At 40.0% G+C, this 20,657-nt stretch overlaps 1 protein-coding gene and 1 pseudogene across 1 annotated transcript; one reads left to right on the top strand and one right to left on the bottom strand.

The window, feature by feature from the left end:
• Positions 1–259: 259 nt before the first annotated feature.
• Positions 260–2,788, bottom strand: ly86 (lymphocyte antigen 86). Its single transcript, XM_016282713.1, has 6 exons — positions 2,619–2,788; positions 1,911–1,997; positions 1,252–1,383; positions 1,095–1,147; positions 928–1,009; positions 260–282 (listed from the first exon to the last, which is right to left on the bottom strand). The coding sequence occupies exons 1-6, from the start codon at positions 2,761–2,763 to the stop codon at positions 260–262; spliced, it is 522 nt and encodes a 173-aa protein (XP_016138199.1). The 5' UTR covers positions 2,764–2,788.
• Positions 2,789–6,552: 3,764 nt separating this feature from the next.
• On the top strand, positions 6,553–20,099 carry LOC107593116 (coagulation factor XIII A chain-like; annotated as a pseudogene).
• Positions 20,100–20,657: the final 558 nt, after the last annotated feature.

The following is a 20,657-nucleotide window of genomic DNA, read 5'->3' on the forward strand; positions in this document are numbered from 1 at the left end:
TAGATTATCAGGTCTCATCACTCCAAATGAATGGAAGGTATGTGATGAATGTATGTGCTGTCATTATGAATGGGCCAACACTTTGTATTTGCTTGTGTTGCTTGCAATTAAATGTGGTGTCTAATATCTTGTGCAATTGAAAAAAGTTCCACTTTTCACTTCTTCATTCAGTAGGCCGATACATTAACTTTGTTTCAATACGTTCTTGGGACAAAATAAAAAAAAATAAACAAAAGTGATTTTTAAGAGGACATGAAGTCTATGCAGTGCAGCTGTTTGATCCTGATGGGAGTGAAGCAGAGGAACACGGTCAGAAGAGTTAAGGGCGCCATCTACTGGTGACAGTCAGAATTGCGCTGTGCTACATTTAAATCTGCAAGACTTCTGTGTGAAAATACTAATATTTAGTGTGTGTGAACTGAAGCAGTGTTATTTTAGTATCACTGAGATACTATAATACTTTATATCCATATTCTGAATCATTGTAAAAAATATTTTTCGTTTTAATTTTAAAGGGGTCATATGGCGTTGCTAAAAAGAACATTATTTTGTGTATTTGGTGTAATGCAATGTGTTTATGCTGTTTAAGTCTCAAAAAACACATTATTTTCCACATACTGTACATTATTGTTTCTCCTCTATGCCCCGCCTTTCTGAAACACGTTGATTTTTACAAAGCTCATCGGTCTGAAAAGCGAGGTGTGCTCTGATTGGTCAGCTATCCAGTGTGTTGTGATTGGCCGAATACCTCAAGCGTGTGACCGAAATGTTATGCCCCTCACCATACTGTGATGATGCCGTGTCCGGCTTCGTCCACGGTGAAAGCCGATCCGGCGATCCACAGTACTAAGTTGATGTATTCCCTCAGCGACCAGCACGGATCAGCTCCAGGCATGACGAAGCGGATATCGTCCTCTTTTAGAAGACCATGAAAGCTGAGAGTTGCATTCACACAGGCAATCAGGAAGCCGTCTTGATTTATTGCACGTAGTTTAAGATCAAAATCAGCCTGTGGAAAAACACACGCAAGACATATTGTAAATAAAGGCCATGTTCATTTTCAAAGCTGTTTAAACGGAATACACAAATCAAACCTTTAGCGCAAGATCTATTTTTGACTTAAATGATGACTCAACGGTGATGATTTCTGGAGAAATCAAAATTGAACACATTATTCCCAATAATGGCATATTGCAATCTATTTATTATAAAACTCTCAAGGGTAACCAATATCTTTCTATGCTCACTCACCTCCTCTCCTGCTTCCACAAAACTTAAAACGTGGGAAATGAGGAAGACAGAGGGGCTCGTCCCGTTTCAAGATTGTGTGACCACCGTTTAGCCACAGCTCATATGAAGAATAAAGCTCATCGACGGACTGCCCTGTGGAAAACACACAGTTACTGCCTGGTGGCTTCGTGTCACTGATCTGAAACGTGATATGTGACTCTGGAGCACAAAAGCAGTGTTAAGTCGCTGGGGGATATTTGTAGCAATAGCCAACAATACATTGTATGGATCAACATTACAGATTTTTATTTTATGCCAAAAATCATTAGGATATTAAGTAAAGATCATGCTCCATAAAGATATTTTGTACATTTCCTACTGTAAATATATTAAAACTTCATTTTTGATTAGTAATATGCATTGCTAAGAACTTAATTCGGACAACTTTAAAGATGATTTTCTCAATATTTAGATTTTTTTTGCACGCTCAGATTCCAGATTTTCAAATAGTTGTATCTCAGTCCAAATATTGTCCTATCGTAACAAACCCATACATCAATGGAAAGCTTATTTATTCAGCGTTCAGATGATGTATACATCTCAATTTCGAAAAATTGACCCTTATGACTGGTTTTGTGCTCCAGGGCCACATATTGTTACGTGCAAAGATTAAAACTCACTCAGAATCAAGGCCAATCTGATTTTTATAAGATCGGTTAATCTCTCAGGGCAAGGCAGGAGAGTGAAACCTACATCCTGCAAAGGGTCTGAGACAATGAAATCGACAAATGAAAGCAATTCACTGTACATTTTAAAATGAAAATAAAAGAAAGATAAAACAACACAAAAGCGGAAAACACACACCACTGTTCAAAAGCTTGGGGTCAGTAAGAAAAAAGGAAGTCTCTTCTGTTCCCCAAGGCTGCTTTTATTCCATCAAAAATACAACAATAACAGTGAAGTATTATTACAATTTCAAATAACTGTTTTCTATGCGCATATATTGTAAAATGTAATTTATTCCTGTGATCAAAACAGAATTTTCAGCATCATTACTGCAGTCTTCAGTGTGACATGATCTTCAGAAATCAGTATAATATGCTGATCTGCTGCTCAAGAAACATTTCTGATTATTAGTAATGTTGAAAAGAGTTCTATGTTTGTGGAAACTGTGATACATTCAGATTTTCAGGATTCTTTGCTGAATATAAAGTTCAAAGGAACAGCATTTATTTGAAAGAGAAATCTTTTGTAACGTATAAATGTCTTTACTGTCACTTTTAATTGATTTTATATATTCATAGTCAATAAAAGTATTCATTTCTTTAAAACATATATCCTACTGACCCCAAACTGTTGAACAGTAGTGTATGTCACACTGATCTCACCGCAGCTCCTGTAGGTCACCGTAATTCGTTCCGAGTCGCAGACTGTGTGAACCGGCCACTGGGGATCCTGAGAGTGAACCCGATTCATCTGAACCATAATCAGAATCAGAACCAACAACATATTGTCACACAGTCGTGTCTTCATAGCTTGCAGGTCGCTTTAGACCCAGAGTCTGACTAACTTAGGTGAAATACGTGGTGGAACACGGCAACTTAACTTCTCATTTAGGTCAAGCGCCTCAGACAATGTCAGCACGTCACAAGTTTCACTTCCCATCTTCATGTCAATGCATCTTATTAACATGCCCTAGAGCTACTTCCTAATATCCAATACAACTAGATATAGTTATGTAAATTGCATTTGTAATAGTACCTAAATTATTACACTCTGTAAGAACAGCATCGCTCTCATCATGCCTCATGTATAGGGTTTAACAGTTCATCTAAAAAGCGTCACAATTAAATCATTCATCTAAAAATGTCCAACTTCTCTTTTCATTTGAGTACTTTCTATAATGAAATTATGAGAAATGAGTTTCATTTTCCATGTCATTTTGGTTTGTTAGTCTGTTTTTTACTCACAATTAAAATTTTTATTTATTTATTTATTCATTTTAAATGACCGTTTGAGAAATAAATTAATAGGTAGAAAAGCAAATTCTTTCTCTTTTTTTCAGAATCAGCATTGTTCAGCACTTTTTATGCTGGTGTAGTATCAGTATCACTTTTTTTCTTTTATGAGGGATCAAGAGATGATGAGAAGAAAACGAGGAAACATGATTTGGAGAAGTCACAAGTTTGAACATTGTATGGCTAAAAATGTCACACCAACTCGCTATACATGATCTCCAATACCTATTAAGGTTTTATCTGCTGAATGGCCACTTTTTGTCCAGCTTCTGAAAATAAAGAGTTCATAGGCCTACCTTTGATCAGTGACAAAAAATACATTTTTCCATTAAGGGGCAATATTTGCCCCCTTTAAATGGATTTCTATGGTCATTTTTAGAACATTTATAAAGGATTTTTCTCTAACCATATCAAATACATGTGACTCTGGAGCACAAAACCAGTCATAAGGGTCAATTTTTGGAAATTGAGATTTATACATCATCTAAAAGCTGAATAAATAAGCTTTCCATTGATGTATGGTTTGTTAGGATAGGATGAGTTTTTATTTGGTCGAGATACAACTATTTGAAAATCTGGAATCTGAGGGTGCAAAAAAATCCTAAATATTGAGAAAATCGCCTTTAAATTGTCCAAATGAAGTTCTTAGCAATGCATATTACTAATAAAAAAAAATTACAAAATATTTTCATGGAATATGATCTTTACTTAATATCTTAATGATTTTTGGCATAAAAGAAAAATCAATAATTTTGACCCATACAATGTATTTTTGGCTATTGCTACAAATATACCCCAGCGACTTAAGCTGGTTTTGTGCTCCAGGGTCACATATGTGTTAACTTTTATTTTAAATTCTTAAATGCAATTAATAAATTCAATTAGAATAATAAGACACTATACAGTTAATCAAATGAAATCAGCATCAGGAGAGAAGCTGCATTTGACGTCGCATTTAGTCTGTATATACACATTCTGTTTACAGTGAAATTTACACTGAAATTACAATTGCATAAATACTGTTATGAGATTAAAGTTTTAAAATGTAAATGAACTTCTTCTTTCTTGCTTGTGTGACATTGCTTATAGCCTGTGCGATATGTTATTTAAAAAAAAAAACTCATCCAGGGGCATTTTGACAACATACAATACTGTATATTGAATTTTGGGGGCATTTTTGCCATAAAAACCCCAGTAATTTCTGACCCTGCATTTAATCCGTCCATGGGAATCAAACTAATGTTAACTTCTTCTTTCTTGCTTGTGTGACATTGCTTATAGCCTGTGCGATATGTTATTTAAAAAAAAAACTCATCCAGGGGCATTTTGACAACATACAATACTGTATATTGAATTTTGGGGGCATTTTTGCCATAAAAACCCCAGTAATTTCTGACCCTGCATTTAATCCGTCCATGGGAATCAAACTAATGTCACTGGTGTTGCATGCTACAGGAACAGGACTGAATTTATTAAAGGTACTTTGATGTGAGTAGGTTTTTCTGTTGTTGTTGTTGTTGTTGCATTAAAAAGCACGGAATGAAAAAAATAATTTGGCTAATTGCAAGTTAGTTAACCATATACAGTGAAGATTACATTAGATTTAATAAGACACAAACATTATGAGCATAGCCAAAGTCCCTTTAAGATTAATATTCTATAGTCTTTGGTACAGTACAGTCATACAGTACAGTATGAGTATACTAAAATCTGGTTTTTGGAGTAAGATAAATAACATACATTTTGAGTAAAATATTGTTGATATTTTAAAGAACGTCTTTATAGTTCAAGTTGGTAGTGATCAGGATACAGTAGGCTATGCATACACATATAGGTCTATCCATCATATCCACAATCACGTGACATATACGTCACATATATTCTAGTATATCTAAGCTTTTATACTGGTGTCCTAAAGCATATGATTCTTAAACAACACTTGTCTGATCAGTATCTGATGAAGGAATTATATGTAGTGTGTAATTTTGGTTTAAAAACAAGATGGCCACATGTATTAATCTGTATTTACATTTTATATGATTATGTTTGCTGTGAAATGTCACTATCATTTGTTTGATTGAGAGATCAATCTATCATTTGTGTGAACTGCTGATAACTGTTAATGATTTCTGCAAATCAGTATAGATGATTTTTTCTTTATTCTCAGTTCATTTCATCTTAAAATGTATTGAGTATAAATCTTACATTCATGATTTAGTGGTCTTCAAAACATGTGAAAGACTTTAAGGACCATTAAACTCACTTCATAACTTTAATACTGTAGGAATTACTATCATACATTATTGTTAGCCTCTCATATGTTGTTGATGGTCTGAAATATGCTGCTGTCATCAAGAATCAGAAGCGAGGTCACAGATGTGTGTGTGTGTGTGTGTGTGTGTGTGTCAGACTGACCTGATCTTGGGATCGTCTTGACTTGCTCTGGTTTCATGGAGGTGTTTTTCTCCAGTGGAAGAGGAAGTCCTGAGCCTATATCAATCAGAATGGGGCTCCTCTGACTGGAGCTTCTCAGCAGACCATCTCCTCTTCTACAGAGACCGTGAGTTCAGCACTTTTAATGACTCTTTGCCATTTTCAACTGTATTTCTGAATGCCTTAGCATTACATATATAAGGCAGTTTAGTTGTGGTTTACAATTTATGACTTATAGCAGACAGACTTGTAGAATTAGCTATTCATTGTTTATTATCAGTATATTATCAGCTTATTCTATTTATGTACTTTAGACACCTAGAACTAAGCCACTTTTGTGCATCAGTGTCTGCTTTGTGTGTTTTAGGTGCAAAAATGCATTACAGGAAACTTGTCCAAGTCATAGGCTGATTAATATATGGCATTTGACATGCAGGATCACAGAACCAAACAGTGACTACAAACCTCATTAACTTTAGTTAATGAAAGGTAATTCATCAGCAATATGCCTTCACAAATGTTTGTTTGAATGTTTCAGCAGATATACCATAACACAACCAAATATGCATGTGAAGGCATAAAATAATGGCTGCAATTGTTTTTTGAACGATTCATTAAAATGAACTGTCCAAAAGAACTGGTTTGCGGTTAGCTCTATTGAACTGAAAAAGGCAACTTTTCCCACAACTTTTGGAATCAATTTCTTGCTTCCAAGGTGTTGAGAATCGAGAATCGATTCCTTGATTCCCAATGACTTGGAAGCAAGGAATCGATTCCCAGCCCTTCCAAAAGGACTGTCTGTATGGCTGCAGTTTTCTAACATTAAAATCATCTGTCATCCAGGATAACGTCAAGACATTTTGTGCACATCATGTCACTTCTACTCTACCCCACTCAGCCCTGGGAACTCCAACGCGGCTGTATTTCCATTGACAGCTCAAACTCGGAAGAGTCTAACCCACCTGAGTATGAGGCTTTTGATGTTCTGAAGCCAAGGGGACCTTCAGATGAAGGTAAAGTCTTACCCATGTTTGCATTTATGCATGCCATTCTGTACTTAAAATATTCAAACATTTGCCACAGTTTTTGAAAGCAAGTCTTCTTTTTTTAGAAACAAAAGCTGCAGGTCTCTCAGTATTGAGCGTTGACATGCATGTAACTGAGATCAAAAAAGACCACAACACAGACAAGTACAAGTGTTCCACCCTCATTGTGCGCAGGAATAAAGAGTTCACCACCATCATCAAACTTGACCGGGCCTTCAATGCAGAGCAGGATGATGTACAGATGGAGTTCCTGATTGGTGAGCTTCTGCATTTAGTTATAAATTGTAATACACGATAAGCTACATAAAGCATCTGTAATGAAGAAGCAGTATATGAATTATCTCCATAGCCTAGCACGGGTATAATCTGCTGATCTGCTCATCACAGGCAGTTCACCTGATGATAACAAGGGCACCTACATTACTGTGTCTATTGGAAAAAGGAAACATAATGGGCACTGGAAGGGTCGTGTAGTGGAAATACAAGGCAATGGTGTGACAGTGGGCATAACACCTGACGCCAGCTGCATCATTGGTCGCTTCCGCACCTTTGTAACAGTAGTGACTGATTTTGGAAAACAGCGCACTCAGAGGAACCCCGACACTGATTTCTATGTGCTGTTCAATCCTTGGGACCCCGGTGAGTATGACTGTAACACAATGACAACAAACTTAACAACGGACCTTTGATAAGTCTGTACATTTGCTTGAGGCCATCATTGGACCATTATCAATTTATTACATATATGATGACGCATGCATATTGCATGTGTTGCTACCCAGCGGATCAAGTGTACATGGACAAAGAGGAAGACAGGCAGGAGTATGTGTTGAATGATGTGGGGACCATCTACAATGGAGAATTCAACAACATAACCTCCCGTTCATGGAACTTTGGGCAGGTTGGCAGTAATCCAGAGATGTTTCTTCACATCAGGCATACAAAAATTCTCCCACTGAGCTCACATATATGTAGCATAATTTAACCCAGGGGCGTCCAATCCTCCTTCTGGAGGGCCACTTTCATGCAGAGTTTAGGTCCAACCTGCTCAAACACACCTGCCTGAAAGTTTTTAGGGGTGTTTCTCAATCATAAAGCTGAATCCTAGTAAAGTTGCTTACCTCGGCTGCCACATCATCATGCGCCATCGAAGCCCAACTCAATTTAAGTGATCCTTGAAAGATGCATCAAGTTTATCCTTTGTGTCTTCCAATCACCCACAATTCTTTGTACACACGTACACAAGACCGAAAATGAGCTGGCATTGAGCATGACTAGTTTCATAATGAAATGCAATGAAATGTCTTCAGAGATGAAGGCATGTATTTCCTTTTGTTTATTTGTAAATGAATCCCATAATGCTAAACTGTCTGTAATGTTAACCACTGGGAGTCCAAATTAATTTTTAATAGTATCTTCAAGCTGTGAAGGCAGAAACCTTTATGATGTTGCCATACGGACTTACTAGACTATCTCATTCATATCTCATATCCCAGTCTTCAATGCTGGGGAGGACTCTAGCCTAGAAGCCTCAGAAGGACTGGTCTAGGAAGGACACAGCCTCTCTAGGATGTAGCCTTCCAATTGAGAATCACCCTAGAGTATGTCTACTTTGCACTTAGGCTGATGATACACGGGGCAACTTTTTTGAGCAATGTTGCCGTCAACGGACAACCAGGTGAGACACAGTGCCTAATAATCTAAATTATCCAGATTTTGTTTCCCATTCTTAATGGGAAAGTGCCCAAGCAACATTGTTTAAAAAAAGTTGCCATGTGTATCATCAGCCTTAGACTCGCAAACTGCCCTAAGCACTTCCCCTTAGGGGAATCCCTGCCACCATTTTGAGGTACTTTCCACTTTGTCAAGTGGATGAGGGAAGTTAATATGGACAGACCCTCAACACCTTGACTTTGACTGAGGGAGCAAGGATACTCATATGTACACTTCAGGAAACTCCATATACCATAATGCAACACACAGCAAATTGCACTTAATTGACCCACACCTAGGGCTGGGCGATTTGGCAAAAAATTTAAATCTCGATTTTTTTCATAACGTTTGACCGATTCTCGATTTTTAAAGATTTTTAATTAGTCAGCTTGAAAATGTAACTACAACATGATTCAAGTAACTTTTTCTTATTTAAAGAAAATTATATTCCAAGAGCACCACACATGAAGTTGTCAACGTGATGTAAATGTTAAACAAATCACTTGTTAAGTATCTTTGCAGAAAAGATGCTTGAAATTCAACTACATCTTGTACAAACTTGTCTTATACATATTATATGTTGAGAAATAATACGAGGAAAGTGCTTTAAAAAAAATCTCAAAAGTCAAGATAATTCAAATTCAAAATGACTATGTCAGGGTTCTGGACTGTCTGTGTGTTTTGCTCCCCGTGACCCAGTTTCTCCCCATGTTTATTGTGTTAATTTGATTATGATTCCATGCATCTGTGTTCCCCTGATTGCCCTGTGTTTATTAGCCCCAGTCTGTGTAGTCTTCCTTTGTCGGTTCTACTCGTAACGTTGATATGTTTCCTGCTGTCCCCAGTGTTCTGTGGATTAAAAGCCTGTTTTCATTTACTCGTGCCTCCAGCGTGCTTCCTAGTAAAGTGTGACAGACTGAAGGTATAACACCTAATACAATAACATTAGTAATACAATTTACATTTTCGCTTGCGCTGCTTTTCCATTGTTTATTCTACGTAAACATGGATGTGTTTGACTGTTGCACTCGCGTCTCTTGTAGCGTCTCATGCATGAAACGGCATTCACTCCCATCTTCTTGCATGTTTTTCCTATTCCACTGCCCGTGTTGCATCTTTGTTAACACAAAAGCGCATTCTGTGTGAATGGCGCCTAGCGCTATGAGCGCGCCACACGTGAGCGGTTAATCACGTGCGCCGACATGCAGTTGGATCGTTCTTTTCTCTTTACTGTTATCATTGGCATATTGTCAAAGTGTCTAATTCTGACGTTTGGTAATATTTCTATACAAAATTGTGATTCCTTGATTTTTGAAAAATAAAATTGTGGCAAAACATTAAATTCGAATTAATCGATCAAATCTGAAAAATCGCCCAGCCCTACCCACACCCCAAAGTAAATAATAGGATGTAAATTACAAATCATCACCATAGCATATTCCAAGTCAACAAAGGCTTAGGTCATTCCAATTCAACTATTGCAAGAGTTCCGCTAGTAGAGGACACTCATGCAACATAGGCAATGAGGTACAACGAGAAGTTAGAAAAGGAAGGGAATTAAAAAAATTAACTGGAACACAGCCCAGGTAATCCTGAAGACCTTGATTGGCTGATTCAAGTGTGTTTAATTAGTGCTGAAGCTAAACTCTGCAGGAAGGTGGCCCTCCAAGAACAGGACTGGACATCCTTGAATTAACTTCCTATGTGGTTTACTGTAGTTTGAAGAGGGGGTTTTGGATACCTGCCTAATGGTAATGGATGCTGGCAAAGTACCACTACTGTTCCGTGGAAATGCCACTGAAGTAGTTCGGCAAGGATCAGCTATGGTAGGATTTCATAATAAGAATCAAAGTATGGACAATTCTATGAACAAGTAACCATTTTATATTTAGTGGTATATTTTCAGGTGAATGCCCAAAACGATGATGGTCTCATGGTTGGTAACTGGAGTGGTGACTACTCCGGCGGCACAGCACCCACTGCCTGGACCGGAAGTCCCAAAATCCTGCTCAAATATGCCAAAGACAGTGGTTTGCCTGTGTGCTTTGCTCAGTGCTGGGTGTTTGCTGGTGTGCTGAACACTTGTGAGTATGGTGATGACACGTTCTATGGGGTGTCCATTTTAAATTTTCTTCATGATAGTTTAAAATATTATGTGAGCTTCATCATTGTACTCATTTTTTGCAACAACTGTTCAACCCCCCACCCAGTAATGTGTTGTCTCGGGATCCCTGCATGGGTCATCACCAATTTCTTCTCTGCTCATGACAACACGGGCAACTTGAAAACAGACATTGTGCTGGACGATGATGGGAAAGTGGACCCAAGCCGAATGAGAGATTTAGTCTGGTAAGATTCCCTAAAAAAGGGGATATCCAAGAGGTCCACAAATGTGTATTGCAAAAAATTGGTACCTTGGTTGATATAACAAGGTGTGTTTACATGGCAAGGCTTAATGCACAAATCCAGTCTTTTGTCCTGTGTGTTTACATTTACTTTAAGCTACATTCAGGTGGTGGATCGTTTATTGCCTTTTCTCACAGCAGCTGGAATAATTAAACATAATTTTGATGGCAGATTGTAACGCATGTAAGTGACTGAAATTAGATTATATTCCCGATTATATTATATTAGATTATATTTAAATGTACATCTGATTACAGATAGCCTACATGGGATTACACAAGTTTGGTATTTTAAATAGAACTAGTTCTAAGGAAGGCTTTTTGGGTTTCTTTATATGAAATTAGAAAGTTATGACAATTAGAGATTAGACTGTACAGAAATTGAAATCTACATGTAATGCTAATACACACTTCATACATGTAGTCGCGCAATGCTGATATTGTTAACATTAACAATTTGAGAACAAAGTATAACAATAATAATAATTTGCACGGTCTGATGTGATATGAGCTAACCGATCATTAGATTTAATCACCATTGGTATCACGAGTTATTGAAATGCTTTTTTCCTCAGTTGGTCAGAACAAAAGTTGTTGTTTAGTAACAAGGACTTGTTACGTGTTCCGATGACAATATCAGGTGAAAATTCTTATTTGGGTCATATTTCCAAGACGTAGGCTAGAATCTGTGATTCCGAAGTACAGTATCAAACATTGGATTCATCCGCCCTGAGGAGCCGTGCTGACACACAACCCACGTAAAGGAAATAATTAGGCAAATAACTGCAATTGTAGGTTTCAAACAGAGATGGCGACAAAGAGGCAAATCTTATGGAGCAGCGCTTTAAGCCACATATCTGATATCTGCGTTTACATGAATTCCCTCCCAAACTAGAACAATTCCACTGGTGATCACTTTCAGCAACTCGGTTGACCCTTGTGTTTTAATCAGCCGTAAAAGAAAATGATGGTTCATATTGTGTGGTTCTTGGATTTTAATGCACACCAGCTGAGATTATCCCGCTTATGCCATGATCACTTGTATGGATGAGTTGCATCAACTGTCATTGATGTTTGCAGTGCAAAATATGTATCTGAATGGATAAAATGACCATAGTTTTTGAAAGTTGTTTTATCTACTGGTCATGAGAGCTGAGTAAAATTACTCACAAAACCGTGACATTATTATCAAGCTTTTAGTGGCAAAGATATTTCATTGATAAAATTTAGGAGCCAGCGGCTCAAAACAAGTTTCTGTGCTCCTGAATACTTAATAAAAGAAGCTGAGTTTTTGTGTGAGCGCATGCAGGCAACATCTGCTTCATAATTTTACAAAGTAAAGTTATCTTTGTGGGGAAATGGGTCTCCTCGCCTTGTGATGGCTTGGAATTTCAATGGGAATCAGATTTACGTGTTTAGACGTGGTCAGATGTCCAGATATTGGACATGTATCTGATTGGATCTCATACAGATATTTAATTTAACACGTGCAACAATATCCGATCTGTGTCACATGTGAGTATAAAATAGATTTTTTTTTGTGCCAGTGTAAACGCAGACTTGAGACACTTTTGAGACACAAGCTTTTTCACTATTTAGGAGATCTACTATGAAGCCAGTATGATACTATTGTCAGGTTGGTTGGTAATATGTTTAGATGCAATTTTGTATTTCACAGGAACTACCACTGCTGGAATGAGGTGTACATGAAGAGGCTTGATCTGCCTGAAAAATACTCTGGCTGGCAGGTGGTCGACAGCACCCCTCAGGAGACCAGTGATGGTATGATCCTTGCCATAACTCCTGCCACGTCATACAAGTACCATAGAAGTACCTTTTTGACCCAAGTTTAAATGAGCTATCTTACTTGTCCCATACAGGTCTTTATCGATGTGGCCCAATGTCTGTCAATGCCATCAAAGAGGGAGAGCTCAGCTATCCGTTCGATGCAAAGTTTGTCTTTGCAGAGGTAAGAAGCATGTAAGTGTTCTTTGATGTTTTTACCCTGTAGATTTAATTGACAAGATATTAAAATCTTAGCTATATGCAAACAGACGAGGGAAATTTTTTTTTCCTGTCTTCAGATGAACAGTGATGTGATATACCATAAGTCTGATAAATCTGGAAAAATTAAGATTATCTATGTAGACTCTGCTTATATGGGAAAGCTCCTTGTGACTAAAAAGAAGCGAATATGAAGACATCACGTCTACCTATAAATACCCAGAAGGTACGTTTCGTTCTATACAAGTCTACAGAATCAAAAAGCAATATGGCATTTAGATCAGGAGAGCTGCATTCGATGTAGCAATGTAATTCAAATTATCGGCCTCTGACATGATTGACACTCTATTTGTGAACTTCAAGAAGTCATGGTGGCTTACAAGGGCTCTTCCTGAGAAAAGATAATCCTTTAAGTGTTTGAAGTTAAATTTGGACACGAGTCTTGGCGAGACTAATCATATTTTTGACTAGGAAGTGATTAGGAAGAGCCTTTTACCTTGCTTAGGTTGACATGTTTGACATAATTTAAATCAAGAGCTGTGGTTTACTAATTTGACTGGTTTATAGAGAACTTCATTTGGTCAAAAAACATCTTAAAAGCATTTAATGTTTATTTATACTGGGTAATTTGATATTACCCTGTTGAAAAAAACAGCATATGCTGGTTAGGTATGTTTTGAAGCATGGCAGCTGGTTTGGGCTGGTCTAAGCTGGTCCTTAGCTGGTCACGAGCTGGTTTAAGCTGGTCATGTGCTGATCATAAGCAACTAGCTTCTGCTCAGGACCAGCTCAAATCCAGCTTATAACCAGCTCATGACCAACTAAGGACCAGCTTAAACCAGCTCAAATCAGCTGCCATGCTTCAAAACATACATACCTAATGAGCATATGCTGTTTTTTTCAACAGGGTAGAGGGCAGTCAAAACTGAACTGTGTTGTGTTCTGGATTCTTGGAGCGACAGTTTAAAAACACAGTTGGTTTTAGTAACACAAGAGCTCTCTATTGACACTTGCGAGACTTAACAAAGCCCTTCAGGTATTTGATTATTCAACAGACTTACATGTTGGACGCCAAACATCCTATGGACATGTGCACCAAACAATAGTGTTTTGATTGATGTGGGAAGGAGTGGAAAATGCCAATATTTTGACTTCAACCTTCCTGACTCTAGGAAGTCTCAAGGAGAGAGAGGCCATGCAGATGGCAGAGCATCGTGGAGTTTCTACCAAGGACTACTTGCCACTCACTGAAGCAGGTGTAGACTTCGAGCTCCAGGCTGACACTATCAAAATGGGTGACAACCTCAAGCTGACGCTGAACATTAAGAACCAGACCAGCCAAACCTGTACCCTCAGTGCCATCATAACTGGCTGTGTGGTGTACTACACAGGCGTCACTAGCACAACTTTGCAACTGTGGAAGCCTCAAAGAGTGAGTCAGACACAAGTTTCAGTAAAACTGCTCATTATCTTGAGATCAAGTTATAACTCTAAGGAATTCTACGGATTAGGTCATAGTGTGATCATATTATCATTACAGCTGAGTCCCTGACAATAGATGTCAAAGCTTTGGAGTACATGCCCTACCTTGTGGAACAGTCCAACCTGCTCTTCGTGGTGTATGGGCACGTCGAGGAAAATGACGCATCCCTTTCCACGATGAGAGTTGTCACTCTTAGTCTTCCTGAACTCGCAATAAAGGTAGTTCACAATTTATATTAAAGAAAATTCTGTCATTAATTACTCTCCCTCATGCGCTGTGCCTTGTTTACATTCAGAGGAAAGCACGTGCATGTGTCGCGGTACTCTCCAAAATGGTGCTAGGGTGACACGGAGGAGAAGAATTGTTGAATAAAGTCATTCCCCTTCAGGAACTCGAGCTGCGTCGAAAAAGCTTTGGGAATGCGTCTGCGTGACCACGCTCTAAATCACATGTGAAATCAGTCCAATGGAATGGCGAAACGTCACGGGCGGGGTGACGTAGAGACCAGAGAGCTTAAACGCGCATCCGAAACAAGCAGCATTAGCTTCTGTGTTTTCAGCAAGCGCTCTGTGTGAAACGTGTCAGTCTTATTTTCTGTTGTTTGTGAAACAGTGCACATTCACCTCTATATAACAGACAGCACTTTAGATTGTGTGTTCTTCTCTGCCCCTGCTAAACATTACGGGTGTGAATGCACATGATCGTTGTGTTGTTGTTTGGGAGCGGAGCACACACAGTCAGCTCTCGAGGGGGCTGATTGTGCATTGTGCTCCTGCCGCGAACGCTCCGTTCCCGCCGGGAACACTTCGATGAGTGTGTCCGTGTTTGCATTCTTTACGGTTCCTGTCTCGCTGTTGCTGAGGGTGGGTTACATATGAATCTAGCGCTCCCTCTCGAGGTTCGGAAGCCCGCATTGCGATCTCTTCCCTCTTTGAGTGAGAGCTCTCTGCTGCAGTTATCTTCGTCCGAGGAGGTTGATGTTGTTAGCAATGATGTATATGAGATTGAGGACTCGCCATCTCAATCTTTTGCATATGAAAAGCATACTGCATTTTAGATCGCTCGTTTCTCCCTGCCCTCGCTATAATTAGGGGTGGGGACGCACGGGATTTATGTGTGGTTTCTTTAGGAGTGGAGCACGCACAGTCAGCTCTTGAGGGGGCTGGCTGTGTTCATTCATAAAATGTCCCTAAGTGTATAAGTGTGCATTACCTTGGATGTTTAGCTCTGCTCCCGCTTCTTCACGAGGGAAGAAAGTCTTATGCCATGTAGAATGGAGTGGCTTGTGCGTTGTCGAGGCAACGCGTGCATTACGGGTCTGCAGCAAATAATGTCGGGGGTATCTGTGAGCAGACGGGAGGTTCTCTCTCTTTCCCCCAAACGTGTGCAAATGTATAAATGTGTTTGCAGGATATTAATCATGATTCTTTTATATTACATCATATATTATAATCAGACCGTGTTCACTTGTCTGGTTGTTTGGCTGCATTTAAGTCTGAGGAATTAAATGATGAATATTCATCTGGCTTTAAGAAGTTAGATATATATTTTGTATACATATATTTATATATATTGTAAAACCCCTGTGATTAGTGAAGGAGCAGCGTTTCCAGGGTGACGCTGATCTGCCCTCAGGATACTCACCACATTATATATATTATTCAGCAGAGGGATCGGAGACGGGCCTCACCCTTTCTCCTCCCTCCTTCTCTAAATATAGTGCTCTCTTGGGATATATAAAAAAAATCTTGAGTTAGAGCATGGTGTTATACCTCTCTTCCTCTGAGGAGGTTGATGTGCTCAGCAAAGTATGAGGAGTTGGTATGTCGGGACCTACCGGTTTTCCGTCTCCACACGGAGGTGTTGAGAGCATGGGTTTAACCATTTTTTTTTAAAAATTCCAGCTCATCTGCCCTTTTTAAAAAATTATATTTGACAGGCTCAATGAGTAGGTTTATAGGGCGATGTCTAAGGTGGGACAGACACCTGCAGGCTATCTGTTCCCATTGCAGCATCACCCTTAGGCCCTGACATTTTCCAACGCAGGACACAGGTCTCAGGGGCTGCTGGGCGGGAGCAGCCCTAGCCGTGTTTCAGCTCCTCATTCGGGGAGCATCGCTTCTCATACTCCCCCAGTATATCTGGAGTCAGAGCGGGGCTCCCGGGCCGAAAGTTTTAAGCAGAAAGTGGATCTGCGGACCATCAGTCTCGCTAGATAGTCTTCGACTAAAAGGTCCTGACGCCTATGTCCCAGGACTTCTGTGTACACCTCATCATACGGTGCCTGTTTCTCCTCAGTGCCCTCAGGAGACCGGCCTGTCAATCCTGCCACCCCCAATGTTTCAGGGCACAGCAGTCTCCAGCGAGCGCATCTCTCAGCATCCGCCCAGAAACGTAGCGGTTCTGGGAGGCTCGCTACCTCCTAGGAGGTCTCCAGAGCAGATAGATCGACCATCCCCTGCCGGTCCTCCGATTCAGGGCACCGATATAGCCGCTCTAAATACAACAGAGGCCAGTTTCGAGAGACTGGTTTCCTTAGTAGGTCACCGGGCGGTGTGGGAGCCCCTGCCAAATGTATTTCATTGGGTCCTGCCCCGAGCAGGCTCTGGTTGTGTCCGTCTAAGTCTTCCAAGTAGATGACGGGTCTGAGGACCGTCATTTTCAATAGGAGGCTTCAGCCAAAAAGTCCCGATGCCCATGGCTCAGGACTTCTGAGGGCAGGCCCCTCTGGGGAAGAGCGGTGTACACCTCATCATACAGTGCCCATCTCTCCTCAGTGCCCTCAGGAGACCAGTCTGTCAACCCTGCTTCAGGGCACAGCGGTCTCCTGCAAGTGCATGTCTCAGAATCTGCCCGAAAATGTAGCGATTCTGGGAGGCTCGCTACCTCTAAGGAGGTACCCATGCTCTCAACACTTGGATCGAGTCAATCCTCACAGCAGTCAAGAGAGTAAGAGAAGACCAGTCACTCACTGTCAAACAGTTCCAGAAACTGTTGGGTCTGATGGCAGCTGTGTCCAATGTGATACCTTGTCATCGTGCAACGCTAATGATGGATGCCTCCCTCATGGGCTGGGTCAGTGGGGAGGCCACCATCTCATGTGGCACATAATTTGCCTGGAGATGCTGGCTGTTTCGTGCACTGAAACACTTTCTCCCAGACCTAAGAGGTGCTCTCTCACCCTACACTTTCACCAAGTGTGTGGATGCTGCTCTGGCTCTTCTGCGACTCCAGGGCATCTGCATACTCAATTTCATTGACGATTGGTTGATACTAGCTCATTCGGAGCATATGGCGGTTCGGCATCGAATTGTCCACATCCAGCTCCTCTCAGACTGGATGCTATGGTTCAGATATAGCCAAGGCTGCATCTGTACGCATTTCTCCCAATTGCTCTGCTCCCGGGAGTTCTGGAGAGAGTTCGCCAGGATGGGGTGCGTCTCCTAAGTTAGTAGCTCCGTACTGGCCTGGCCAGCCATGGTTTGCGGACCTGGTCCTCAAGACTCTCCATGGGAGATTCCCGTCAAAGCAGGATCTCCTCTCTCAGGCGGGGGACACCATCTTTCACCGCTGTCTGGAGTTGTGGAAACTGTGGGTGTGGCTCCTGATGGGGCACAACTCGTAGCTTCCGGTCTCTTAACTAAGGTTGTTGAGACCATACTCCACTCCAGAGCTCCCTCCACAAGGAAACTGTACTCTTTGAAGTGGGTTGTGTTCACATCATGGTGTGGAAATCGTCAACTGCTCCCAGTTAACTGCCCGGTTGGTTCAGTTCTGGAGTTCCTGCAGGAACAATTATCCGCAGGTTTGACCCCCTTCCACCTTTAGAGTGTTCATGGTGGCCATAGTTGCTTACCACGTCCCTTTGGGTGGTCAGTCACTGGGGGCGAAACCCGTCGGTACATGTTTCTTTGTTGTGCTTGAGGCCAGGAGAAGTATGGTAACTTTCAGGTGCATCTGTCTTAGTTGTGCTCGCCACGATTTCACACTAGACAGGCATTTGTCAGTATCGTGGCGTGGGCATACTCATTCCCAAAGCATTTTCAACGCAGCTCGAGTTCCTGAAGGGTAACATCTCTAGGTTACGTATGTAACCCTGGTTCTCAGAGGGAACGAGACGCAGCGTCGCATTGCCATACTTCCTGCATCCCTGTGAGCGACTTGCTGCTTGTTTCGGATGCGCTTTTAAGCTCTCTGGTCTCTACGTCACGTAGACGCTAGTGACGTTTCGCCATTCCATTGGACTGATTTCACATGTGATTCAGAGCGTGGTCACACAGACGCGTTCCCAAAGCGTTTTTGACGCAGAGTCTCATTCCCTCGGGGAAGCAGGGTTAAATACGTAACCTAGAGACGTTATTTTTGTTTTTCAAAAGTATTATAGTACCTTCGTAAATTTAAGTTTGAACCGCTGATGTCACATGGACTGTTTTAACGATGTCTGTACTATATTTCTGTGCCTTGATCGTGGTAGTTCTCTTGCTGTCTATGCAGGGTCATCGAGCTCTCGGATTCCATCAAAAATATCTTAATTTGTGTTCCGAAGACGAATGAAGGTCTTATGGGTTTGGAACAACATGAGGGTGAGTAATTGGTGAACTATCCCTTTAATTGGGAAATATTTCAGAATATAATGAACATTCTGTAATAATTTACTCACCCTCATGATGTCCCAAACCTGTATTTATTCATCGATCGACTTACTTTCATTCAAAGCACAAAAACAGTTGAAAGTAACTCATTAAACTGGACCTTAAAAGAAAAAAGATTTATTGTTCATTACTATAAAACACAACACATTCCATACACCTGCCTTTAAAGTTGACAACTTCAGGGGTGAAGTTTTCACAATCATTCTTTAAGTTTTAATAACAATTGGTAAAGCGGAGTTATGTTGCATTCGATTTCTCATGCCAAGTTCGTATTTACGAGTTAGGAAGTTGTAATTACAATGTCATATGCATGTATTTTTTATACAAAAAGTTGGCATTAAACAGAAGTTGTGACAGACTTTTTTCCATATTGTGGTGTATGAAATGTATTCTAGAACAAGAAAACTGTAGCATGGGACTTGATTTTGTCCATCGGGAATTGATTGGATTGTTTGATCAATGTCATTTGCTATTGCTGCGGTCTCACATGAATGACAGTTTATCCTGCCATCGGGCCAGTAAAAATGTCATCAGAGACGAGAGGTCATTGCAAGAGGAAGGGGAAGTTTTTTGATTAAGGAGTATGATTAAGATTTTAGGGGTCATTCATGTGTGGAAAACGGTGGCATTGTGAAAAGTTGGGATATTTTTATATCTTACCATATTTTCATGCAACATAATCAATGACTTGCATCCGAGTCAACAAGATGGAGGGAAGTTAGATGGGGAAGGGCATTAAAAAAAAGTAGTAGAACAGAGCTATGATGGTTTCTGCTGACTTTTGTCACATTGCTTGCATCTGGTGTAGACAGGGATTCAGTTTCTTTAGCAATAACTTAGTGACATCTGCTGGATGGGAGTTGCACTACAAATAATATTTAAGTTGAGTTCTATTTATTATTATTTCTTATCTTAGTTACCATTTTCCAAACTTACCTTTATAATTGCACAAAGAGCTTTGTAAAAGCAATAAATGTTTGTTGCTGCTCTACATTATACTTTATCTACAGATGACTGGATCTCCCCGGGTTGGCAAGGAAGTCATAGTCAGTGTGGATTTCCAGAATCCCTTTAATTTCATCCTGCAAAAGGTTCAGCTCAGGTTCAGAATTTGAAGTCGTGCAAGACTAGAGTGAGACTGGGAACAAGATAGAGAAAAGACAGGGAAAGAGGAACCGAAGAGAAAACACAATTGCAGAATTCCCTGTACCATTGCTTTGGTTTGCTTCACTAAGCAAATACGTTTTTACCAAGAATTAAATAATTAAATGTTACATCTCAAATTTGTTCCAAATCCTTATGACTTTCTTTGTTCTGTGGAACACAACAGACATTTTGAAAAACAGCACAGAAATTTATACAGGTTTGGACAACATGAGGGTGAGTAAATGATGACAGAATTTTCATTTTTGGCAGAACTATCTCTTTAAATCAGCAAGTGTGAGAACTATAATAAATAATGACATCCATTGAAATCCCTAGTGATCTGCAACATAGCTAACTTGTGTTTTGTTTGGGTAAATGTTTTCTCTGGTTGGAAGGAATCTTAACTAACTTACTGTATTAATCACAATGTATTGTTGTTTTACTGTGCTGTAATGCCATTGACTATGTTGTACTAATGCAAATTAACAATAAATGCTTAGCCTGAAAGCTTTTTGACGGACTGAATT

This window comes from Sinocyclocheilus grahami, unplaced genomic scaffold, assembly GCF_001515645.1.
Source record: "Sinocyclocheilus grahami isolate Dianchi unplaced genomic scaffold, SAMN03320097.WGS_v1.1 scaffold164.1, whole genome shotgun sequence".
NCBI classification, from domain to species: Eukaryota; Metazoa; Chordata; class Actinopteri; order Cypriniformes; family Cyprinidae; genus Sinocyclocheilus; species Sinocyclocheilus grahami.